General features: G+C 34.9%; 1 protein-coding gene across 1 annotated transcript in view; it reads right to left on the bottom strand.

The window, feature by feature from the left end:
- Nucleotides 1–1,067: 1,067 nt before the first annotated feature.
- The window catches only part of Smp_052630 (Amiloride-sensitive sodium channel,putative), a gene marked incomplete at both ends in the record, with an annotated part of 17,646 nt that continues 6,470 nt past the window's right edge, over nt 1,068–12,243 (bottom strand). The window contains 2 exons of the mRNA XM_018789687.1: nt 1,068–1,363; nt 5,169–5,809. Coding sequence (XP_018646448.1) covers nt 1,068–1,363; nt 5,169–5,809 — 937 coding nt within the window. The remainder of the gene's footprint in view (nt 1,364–5,168; nt 5,810–12,243) is intronic.

The raw sequence follows: 12,243 nt of genomic DNA, 5'->3' as shown, positions 1-12,243 counted from the left end.
TAACACCTTATCTACATATCTCTCTCTAGTTAAAATGTCAATATCTTAAATATCGTTTGATTTGTCCCTATCTTCCCCATGTATATATTTACTGGAGTCCTATTATTAGCCTTTGCTTTGCCTAGAAAACAGCAAGATGCATCGATACAAACTCATCATAGGCTCACTGGTGAATGACTTCAAGAGATATTTCCTGGAGTTCTAGTGGGAAGCAGTGACCATTGGAGTTCAACCACGTCTGTTGTTGGGATATCAACTCACTGAAGACAATTGGTGAACGGCTGCTCAGATTTCGTGGATTAGTTGAAGTTATACATTAACATCATTGGATGCTGGGCGGCTCAGTGGTCTATCGGTTAAGTGCTCTGGCGCGGGACTGATAGGTCCTAAGTTCGAATCTTTTGAGGCGAGGTCGTGGATGCTCTCACAATAGGACAAAACGGCCGTACAGTGCTTCGAGGTTTTCCCTGGTGGTCTCGCTTCAATTGACTCATGATTTCAACTATGTAAAACTCATAATACTATTTTAAAGTCACATTTGGTAATATCAAAGATATCTTGAATCAGTGAGTTGAATACTTTGGTACCATAAACCCAAATACAAGTTAATGTAGCAAACTTAACAGAAAAGTGACGTAATCATACATCGAATTCATCGATTTACAAAAAACATACACTAGGGGTGTTTAACCCATAGAATTATTATCCCAAGTAATCAATTTAAAAGAGAGAAAATACTTCAAAACATGTAACATTATATATGATCCTGTTGTTATGGTTACATTAAAGTAGTAATCCACTTCAATAATGTTTACATAAAAATAATCGTGACAAAATTTACTTACAAATAAATTACATGGAATAATAAAAAGGAGAAATGTTAAGCAGAAAATGTATCATTCAATAGGGATAGATCACCATTTGAATAACAAGGAACTATCGGTTATCTATAGAATGTATGTCTACACACCCTTTGTCATTGTATTCAAATCAATACTGATCAATATACATTCAAATGAAGTAAAATAGAGATAAATTAGAATGTTTTTTTCTCTTTTCCAAGTTGATTAGATACAAGTTGCACTTCGCTTCAGTTTGTTTTTATATTCTCCATCTGAAACACTGTTGCTATGAGTTTTATTCTCTATACTTTTATTACGTCTAATATTTGATCTTTCAGTGGTTGCTAAACGATAAGTAAATTCAATAAGTTCAACAATGAATGCTGCAGTTAATCCGATACTTAGTGAACATAAACCACCAATACGACTAAGTAGAACACTAATGCTTAATACTAATTTCTCTTGACTAACACGTACATCACTAGCACGACGTTTAAGTACAACATAAGCAAAATTATCACCTTGAAGATTGAGGTCATTGATTGCATTCACAGAAATCTGAAGAGAAAATAATAGAAAATAACAAATAGATAATCTATTAAACAAGTATATCAATGAATAATTTTGTACCTATCATGAAATACACCAAAAATTTCTAAAGACATAAGTGTTATGCATTTTCCAAATTAAAATATACAATTAAGATGGTGGTTGGAGTTGATCATCAGGAAACCCTGGCTCCGGATTTCATGCTATTTGGCACTCATCAGCAAGGTGTACCTGTAATCTTTACGGAACTGGCGCCCCCTGACGGATTCGATCCCGTGTCACCCAGCTTCACAGTCAGAGATGTTACCACTGGGCAATTCGGGCAGCGACCGATTTCTTGTAGGACTGAAATGTAATCAGAATTGATTGATCACCGGGTGGTGATCAAAGGAGTACTGAAAATCTACAAGTTCACAATAAAATAATTTAATTGTGAAAGTAATTTTCTACCGCCTAAAATGTAAATATAAAAGATTGTTCTTATTAAATTCGGTCAATATCCACTTTCTACTACCATTATTGTCAAATACTTGTAACCGGCGAATTTTCTAGGGCGATAGAATCATAACTAAATAAACTGTACAACTATATTCAGAGGATAAGTCATACCTCAAACATTGAAATCTGCATCAAATGAAATAATCACTTATGTGTTTCATTCTTCTAAAGCTTTATATTAACCGTCATCCTCTAATTTACTTCTGATAAAACTAATTACTCATCTTCCTCAATGAAGTACCGGTCAGATATTCTGTGTGAAAATGTTACAGTGTCGTATGAAATCGTTAGTGGAAATTCATCAGGTTAATAAACGGTGAAACATAATAGAGTCTTTATCATTGAGATTTAAAAGAGTCTGATAGTGATCTCTCAGATATTCATTTAATTAGGATTGTTACACATTACTGTATGAGAAAATGAACTACAGTAAACTTTATTATTCACATTGCTTACATTTGCATTGATGCATGTTTCGAAAAAGTAAGTTGGATCAACTGAGAGACCATCATCGCCAGGAATAACACAGGCCATCAAACCTCCTGTCTCATGCAAACTGAAACTAGTCGTTTAGTCTCTATAATGGTTATCATTCAGGGTAAATAATTCCTTAAAACTGATTCCACTTCACTGTGAAGAGTATTTGACCACCAATATCTAGATAATTATTATGGCATGTTACCACTGTTACTACTTTCGTTGAAAGAGTAGGTTTCGTAATGTAACAAAGTGCTATTTTGCAATAAACGTAGAGCATAGTTGGTAGTCCTACGTGTATGTATTGGTGTACATATTAGTTACAATTAAATAATTGTTATACAAAGGATCTCGAAAACCAATAGCTTACTGATTCGAATGTTTTTCAATATAATCCGTTACTGATATTGGGATCTCACAAAAACCTAATTTAGCTGCTATGAAGGCATGTGTTATTGTATCTAGTCAAAACCATTCAGTCATTTGCCAAATCCTACTCATTCAGCGTGACAATGTAAACAATCCCCAATCCTGAAATCACTGGAAATAATAATGATATTACAGGGTTGAAAAGGTGAAATCAAATTTCACTAGTCGTGATTCTCAATCAACATTACTTCCGTTTGTTTCCCACTATGATATTTTATTCACCTTAACATACAATATTCTTGTATTCAATTAACATAATCTATACTCAGCATGATATACAACATGTGGTTTCTGATAATTCTGACTAGTTTTCATATCAGTATGAAGTTGTGGAGATGGTTAGGTTTATGATTACAAATTATGAATTGATTGATGTTAGACCACCATTGAAAACCAGGAAGCACTGGATTGATTTTATTCTGATGAATATTGGAAATGAGTGAGCAATGAATATATGATGAGTGTATTATCGATTAGGATGGTTGTTATGTTTTTGGGTTTAATAAACATTCATTTGTATCAGTGTTGGTGTACATACATTGCGTCGTGAGAATTGTAGTGGTTCTTTGTTTGTTTGTTTTGTCAAGTATAAGTAATAAGTTCGATGGAGGTTCCTGGTGGGCGACCGTTTTCTCATCTACTAGGTTATATACTGAACATTCTGAAAACTTTCAATTCCCTTCAACCGACAGACACTTTAATAATTCATTATATCATGAATATATTCAGTATGCACCCGCAACTTTTGAACGAATACATTTTCAAGGTCATTTAAGCGTTGTTCAAAAATCGTCCATGAATTATAGTCTCATCATTTTTATTATGCACCTTTTGTAACCGGTTAAAGTTAAAACGTATGTCACAAAAACTGACCATTGAAATTTACGACATAGGGATCACTGTTAATCGTATAATATCAACATACTTTAAGGACGCATTTGAAGAATATCTCAGCCTATGCTCCATTGGGAGTAACAGGAGAAAGTAAGTAAGTGACGTAACATGAATCCAAATTATTTTGTTACGGTCATCGTTTAAATTTAGCAAATGATTACTAGACGTGCTATCTCTATGAATTATATATCTTCATAAATGAATTAAATTTCTCAGCAGTGCTCATCCATGAGCTCGCATCGCGAGATTTAAAACCAGGACACAGGTTCGAATTTCGAGAGGCGAAGTCGTGGACGCGCACTACTGAGAAGTCCCACAATAGGACGAAACGGCCGTCCATGGCTTGCAGGTTTTCACTCGTGGTCTAGCTTCAATTGACTCATGCCTTCAACTATGAAAATGCTAAATCTCTACAAAAACCCCTTTTGATAATTAAATTTCTACCTAAATGCTAAGTATACAATAATCTTCTTGTTTGAACTAGCTAAATGACTTCATATTCAGTAATGGAAACGTATGAGCATGTTATAAAGCACAACTTTGGTTTAAGTCAAAAATCACCACTTAGCAATATGTTTTTCTCTTAATTATAGATATACTTTTATTCTGTGTTCTAATCTCTCTTCCTTCCTTTTTTTCTCCCTCGCTTCCTCCCTTCCTTCCTTCCTCTCTCCCTCCCTTCCTTTCTTTCTTTCTTTCTCCTTCTCCCACTATTAATATTGTTGCTATTATTATTACTTGAAAATCGTTAGACAAAGATAACTCATTTTCTATGCTAATAAAATTGTACAAAAACATACATTGTATCATAAAATGTTTGAGAACTACTCAACCAGATGATACTTAGAAACTTGATAACAAATTACATTTGTAAACAAAGATGGATAGTGACTAGCAGTGGAATCCAGGACACGCGTTTCGTCCTATTTAGGACTCGTGAGCTGGATGGATTCCACCACTAGCAACTATCCATCTTCATTTACAATGATTGTGAATTAAGGCTATATAGAGGCAATACACACAGTATGTACATATGCCAATGAGTAACTGACCAGTTGCAGTCCTAAACATCAATGGAAAAATTCAAACAAACAATACTAATTGAATTTAAACTTCACTCCATTGCACAAGCAAGTGGCTATCAGGACTCAGTGGCCGAGTGGATAACGCGATGGCGTTTGAAGCGAAAGGTATTGGGTTCGAATCCCAGAGTGAACATCAACTCTGAGATGCAGGTACATCCAGCTGACGAGTCCCAAAATAGGACGAAACGCGCGTCCTGGATTCCACTGCTAGCCACTATCCATCTCTGCTAACCATGCTTGTGAATTAAGGTATATCGAGGCAATACGCACAGTATGCACATATGCCAATTAGAGACTAACCAGTTGCAATCCTAAACATCGATGGGAAGATTCAAACTTACATTTGTTAGATTGTCTTTTTCATAATACTCCTTCCATCGATGAAAACCATTACTTTGAGTGATATTCCAATCTTCTCCATTAATTTTCACATCATATTGCATTGATTTAAATGCTCTATTCAATTGTCTAAGCCAATGTAATTGCCAGTCAACAGCTCTCCATGTCGTAACTGATATAGTACTTTCATATGTATAATATCGACATCTTGGATGACACAGAGTAGATTCGTACTGACTTTTGACTGTTACATTTAAAGGACCACTTGTAAGACACTGGATACGTTTAGCTAGTGCCAATATATCAAAATCACCTTCTAGTATTGAACCACAATATGGAAGATTACTTGAAGGGTATTGTGGTCTTGGATTGTATATATACTGACATCCACATTCTTTAATAATATCTTTTTGTTGATGAAACAATATACACTGGGACTGAGTATATCTATAGGAAACGTTTAAATCATTATAAGCGTATGCAAAATCTAATCCAGTTAATCGAGGTAATTTGTGATCAGTGATGCTAGCCAATTCTGGATTACGATCAATAAACTCGGCACGACATGGATTTTGTGGTGTATTAAGTCTTTTCCATAAAACTGGCTGATAATTGATTTCATTTAGCTTCCCTGGTTCAACATGCAATCCTTCTCGTTCTAAATCTGGATATGTTCCAGGTTCATGTACAACAACACTAAAAATTAAGACATTTATAATATCATTATTACTACTTGCAAAGTCAAATTTTATTGACAAGAAATAGATTTGTAAAATGGAAGATAAACTCACTAGTTGATGGACTCCCTCTATTTGACAATCATGAAATGATTATTTAGAAATCCCCATCATATTCAAAGACTTATATATGGTCAGAGCAATCTCACCATAGGACGAAACGGTCGTCCAGTGCTTCCTGGTTTTCCATGGTGGTCTAGCTTCAATTGACTCATGATTTCAACTATGAAAATATTAATATATAAACGAAGAATATTCTTTTCAATAAATGCTCTTCAGGTTCTACAATTATATATTCAAATTAATAATCCAAAAAGTGACCAGGTTTAGGGTAAAATGCATGGTTTAATGGTATAGCACGTGAATTTAGGATTTTAAATCAGCTTATACATCATGTGAAATTATAAAAGTGTGAGATAGTTATCCATTGAAGACAATGGAAGATGGTCGCGTAATATGGTGGATTGGTTGAAGTTAGAAATTAACACTCTTGAATGCTAAGTCAGTGATCTAGAGGTTAAGAGTTCTCGTGAGCGACCGAATTTGCTGGGTTGGGATTCCGATGCAGGATGGGGGATGCGCACTTCTGATGAGTCCCATACTAGGAAAGAACGGCGGTTCAGTGCTTACAGGTTTTCAATCGTTGCCTTACATTGATTGATTCATGATCTCAATTGAAATTATAAGATTCATGATCAGAATCAATATGGATCAAATCGAGTGAGAGGAATAATAGTGTAATTATAAATTCGATCATATGTCTAATGGAAGACCATATTGAGTAAATATTTTATAAGAAATTAATAGGGAATACTTAAATAAGATGAGTGTTAAGTAAATGAATCATATATTCACGAGAATAATAATAATAATAACGTTAAAACAATGATAGTACAAAGAAAGATTGTAAGTACATTAGTCAAATTAGGTGATTTAATAGCGGGAATTACCATTGATTAATTGACCCTGAGGTTGGCGAAGGCAAGAGAAGTGGTCAAAGATATTTGCAGTTTTAGAAAACATTAGACTACAGCTTAAATAAAACAAGATCCACACGATTAGCAAAATACAATGATTGTGGAGATTATTAAGTTTATGATTACAAATTATGAATTGATTGATGTTAGACCACCATTGAAAACCAGGAAGCACTGGATTGATTTTATTCTGATGAATATTGGAAATGAGTGAGCGATGAATATATGTTGAGTGTATTATCGATTAGGATGGTTGTAATGTTTTTGAGTTTAATAAACCTTCATTCGTATCAGTTTTGGTGTTCACACTTTGCTTTGTGAGAATTGTAGTGGTTCTTTGATTATTGTACGTTGACAAGACAGCATCAGTAACAGCCTACTATGGGAAAGAATTGACCAACTTCTATCTGAAGAGAAATCTTGTAAAGGACGTTGGAAGTGGATAGAACATAAGTCGGGGAAAACATCAAACTGCATCACCATGCAAAGCGCCAACTTGGAATCCTAAGCGGAAGAGCAAAGTTGGAAGATCAAAGAACACACTGAGTTGAGAATTTCAAGCAGACATCAGAAGAATGAATAGCAACTGGAAACAACTGGAAAGGATTACTGAGGACAGAGTTGGATGGCGAATGCTGATGAGCGGCTTATGCTCATCCATGGGGTGACGGGAGTAAGTTTTGAGTCGTGGTTGAATAAGATACAATAGTCAACTAGTCTGTTTTCTCTTTACGCCTTCATGTTAGGTACTATTTATGAAAGAACTCGAGAGTCAATACGTTCTAAAGTCTTAAATGTTGTTGATTTGCGTGTGAACTGGCAAATACGCCACCGATTGTATTGGTGATATAGGTGAACGTATCAAAATCGAAATTCTGAGTGATCAATATAACAAGTTATATCCATTGGTGTTATATCATCTTTCCTACACTTAATTTTGCTTACAGTTTGTTTTGTCAAGCTCTTATTTACACAGTATTATTCGAACAGGAACAATTTGTATATTCTTGGACAATTATCATTTCTGTTTGAAAACGTATGCTTAATCACATGTTACAGCTTACTTACTTATCCCTCCCTCTAGCTCATACGTTGTTTGATTAAATCGCTCGATGACTATATATATTCAGTAATCGCATATTACACATTAAGGTGAGTTTCTGGAAAACAGAAGAAAAACATGCGAAACTATATATTGCACCGTTATGAAGGTACTCTATTGTTATAATGAGGAGAGTTAAATCACGTGCAGAAATTTTAGGGGAAAGGCTTGGTCAAGTTTTGCAAGTTGCTTCTCAGTGGGTTTGTGGATAATTCTGTCGTCAGTTTACCATAACCCTCCAAACTCTTTTTTTCTAAGTCAATAATTTAGTTTATTGTGTATCTAAAACCTTTTAACTTTTACGTCAGTCTAACTGAAGTAATGTTAGATAATTATAGGTCATCAAAATGCTCTGCGCTTGGTTATTGAATGAATTACATGCTAGTTATCTTAGAGTATTTCATATTACCTTCTATCCTTCTGCTTCTATAAAAAAATTTTCACTGAAAGTCTAACGTTCTTAAAATACACAATAATAATATCGTTACTGTTACTACTACTGTTTGTAAAATAATCTTTATTTTATTCTAGCAACTATAACTCACTAACAGACATTACAAATCCCATTCTGTAATTGTTGTTATTAGTAGAGGGGATTTGAACCCAAGAGCTTCAATCTCGTGCATGAATACCTAATCTATCTTAGTAAATGTGAAATCCCATATTTTCAATGTCTAACAGTAATTCATTTTAATGAGAAGGGATTTTGTGGAAATTTCAGTATTTTCATGGTTGAAATCATGAGTCATTTGAAGCTAGACCACCATGGGAGACCTGGAATCACTGGACAGCTGTTTCGTTTTACTGTGGGACTACTCAGCAGTGCGCATCCACGATCCTGCCTCGTGAGATTCGAACCCAGGACCTACCAGTCTCGCGCAAGAGCACTTAGTTCTGTGTATGGTTTATGTTATATGTTGTTATGAAAAAAACTTAGGAGGATTAGAGCTTAAAGATTGTCGTGAAAAATGACTATTGGCCTTAGTTCATTGTGTTTAGTTATTTTGAGTTCTAGTGGTAAGCAGTGACCAGTGGAGTTCAACCACGTCTGTTGTTGATATATCAACTCACTGAAGACAATCGGTGAACGGTTGCTCAAACTTCGTGGATTGGTTAATGTCAGACGTTAATATCGTTAAATGCCAGCCGGCTCAGTGGTCTATCGGTTAATTGCTCTGGAGCGAGACTGGTAGATCATGGGTTCGAATCTCGTGAGCCGGGATCGTGGATGCGCACTGCTGAAGAGTCCCACAATAGGACGTAACGGCTGTCCAGTGCTTCCGGGTTTTCCATGGTACCCTATCTTCGATCGACAACAATAAAGAATAAAATTCAAGTATAATTATCGAAATGAAAAACAGACATTATACAATAGCCAAAATCTAAATTTAATAAATTCAATTGTTGCTTTATACTTGAAAACTCAATTGAATTAAGTAATACCCATTACAATCAAACAAAATCACGTCATATACCCTTTTAACTTTTACTAACTGGAACTACCTTCTTTTAAGACTAGACTTTAGCTCATACTATAGACATTTAGAAAGAAGTTTAACTGTAATATGGTCTGTTGATTTTGATACAATTAAATGAGATGATAATTTTGTTTTCATTAATTTGGGAAAAGTACCTATATAATGGAAATTTCTGTTATAAATCAAGTGTAATATTGATTTTGTCAGTTTGATTAATCTTTGTCTGGTGTTATATCCCGAAGAGAATTATGAATGGTAACTTTAGAGGACTATTTCTGGACCAATATGATATGTATATTTCCTATTGTATAATTGTTAAGTAACTAAACCATTCATATCCATATCCCTTTTATTATAAATTTTGTTTTGACCTATGAACTGTTATTATGCGAACTACCGTTCTTGAGTTATCCCCATTCTATTATTTAATGCCTCCCACATTCATAGCCACTTTGGGCTGAATCTTCTACAGATGTTGTTTCCTATTTTATGATACGATGTAGTCTGTTTGATTGGTATATAAACTCAGTATGTTTGAAGTATAACGATTTGTACCGCAGAGGCTGTTATTCGTATTCTGGACTTAGCTAGCTAGACTAGGCAGATAGCAGGATCGATAAGTACTCTGGACGAGTTTTATGTGTCACTGGTTCGATCAGTAAATCATTGCTCTCTAATAGGCAGGTACAAGATAATAACAATTGCCAGCACAAGTTATAACAATTGGCGACGGGGATTGGATATGTTGTGCTTCTTCAACTTCACCTGTGAATCGTCCTCACACATCCCGCCTTTTAAAGTCTGTTGTGTAAGACATTTTTCTTGGATCCACCTGAAACTTGGTTACCACATTCCTGTTGCGGCTCATTACTCTGGAAGGTTGTAAAGCTTTGTGTTATATCCCTTGGTGAATTACGAGTGGTAACTTTTAGGTCTATTTATGGATCAATGTAATATGCCTATTTCCTATTGTACAATTATTACGTAACTGAACTATTCATATTCGTATTTCTCTTATCATTAGCTTTATTTTGACCTTGACTTATTATCATACGATTCTTGAGTTATAATCAGTTTATTGATTACTTTGGTTTGTATAAAAACCTAGTGTGTTTGTAAATAATGCGTAGTTTATTTCTTCTACATTCGCGGGCCTGAGGGTTTTTTGGAGATGAATCCACGAGCAATTGAAACGGGAGTCGGCTTTGTAGGATTGTGGTGTGGTCTACTTATATCCATATAAGTAGTATGTGGTGTGGGTCAGACAATAGAATGTATTTTGGCAGAAGACCGATGAGGAAAGAACTGAAATGAAACGCAAACGTCTGGAAAATGCATGAGCAATGGAACAAGAGAAGAAACAGTGAAGATTGAAACAATTGGTTGTTAATTTGCAAATTGACTGTTCATTGTTTGGTAATCAGAATTTATTGAGATAGTCTGTAATCTTTGCTTAAATACATTCGATTGTCCCCAACTAGTGTTTTGTTCACAACAGGATCAGTGTTTTGTCGTCTTTTCGAATTTGATTTAAATGCCTATACACGTTCCGACATTTCTCCTGATTGGGTACAGTACACTTCCAATCCGACGTTCTGTAACACCTGGTTCCCACTTCCTATCACCTTCATACGATTTAATAAATAACCTTTCACCCATCTGGAAGCTACGAGTGAACATACGATACTCATTAATGAGTTCATTTGTCTTTGATTTCGGGTTCAAGTTCAGGGATGAACATCGATTCTAGAATTTAGGTACATCCAGTTGATAAGCTCCAAACAGAACCAAACTTGTGTCCTGGATTAAACTGCTAGTCACCATTCATCTCTGCTTATAATGCTTGTGACTTAAGACAATATAAAGGCAATCCACACATGCCAATATGAGATTGGTTAGTTGCAGTCCTAAACATTAACGGGAAAATTTAAACAACTAATACAAAAATGAATGTTTTATTCATTTTTAAATGCAAAATTCAGTTTAAACTGAGAACGTGAGGATTTGCCAATTCCGTTAGGTGAATTTTCCGTGTCCACCAACCCGGTTCAAGCGCTGAAAATTCGCTTTTCGTCCTCTCAATTTCATAAACAACAGTAATGCTTCGAGAAGGTAGTAAGTAGGACTTCCTTGTTAGTGGCTATATACGCGTGGCTATGTGAGAGCATTTCGGGAGGGAGAGCTGACTCTCCCAACTCTCTGCCGTACCAGGGCATTTGCGGTTGAGAACTTATTCAAAAGACTTTAAACCATGTTTAACACTTCTTTCCTTCAGTTTTTACCCAGATTATCACATTCGTCACTATTTATGTCCAACTAAACAAACTACCTCTATGTGAATATGATAATGTTGTATAATTTCCACTTAGTAATTAGATTTTCTTTCCTCTGACATTTATTTTTGAATGGACATAGTAAAAGAATTCCAAAATAAGTTCTAAAGTGTAACTACCATACAAATCAGTAAACCGAGATGTTTATCCCTAGCAGAATGGATAATTCGACAAATTTAATCACGATGAATATTACAAAGAGTCATGTTTATTCGATAGATCAAATGACCTCCAGTAGGTCAATATCTATTTGACACTAATGCAATTATAGTAAATAGGTTAAACAATAAGAAATAATCAGATGAGATTGTGCTTTGCCTGTATGAAAACTAATTTACCTAATCGACTTTGATCAACTGTAAGATAATCAAATTTATATCGACAAGTAAAAGAAACAATTTTACAACAAATATTTATTATTTGATGCTTCTAAGATGCGTTTATCTGTGATACTTATTATAACGATTATAAACGAACGTTTCGCCCGTATTTTGGGATTCCTC

This window comes from Schistosoma mansoni (assembly GCF_000237925.1).
Source record: "Schistosoma mansoni, WGS project CABG00000000 data, supercontig 0134, strain Puerto Rico, whole genome shotgun sequence".
In the NCBI taxonomy this organism is placed as follows: domain Eukaryota; kingdom Metazoa; phylum Platyhelminthes; class Trematoda; order Strigeidida; family Schistosomatidae; genus Schistosoma; species Schistosoma mansoni.
Note: the sequence above shows the minus strand (reverse complement) of the source record. Positions and strands in the feature narration are given on the sequence as shown.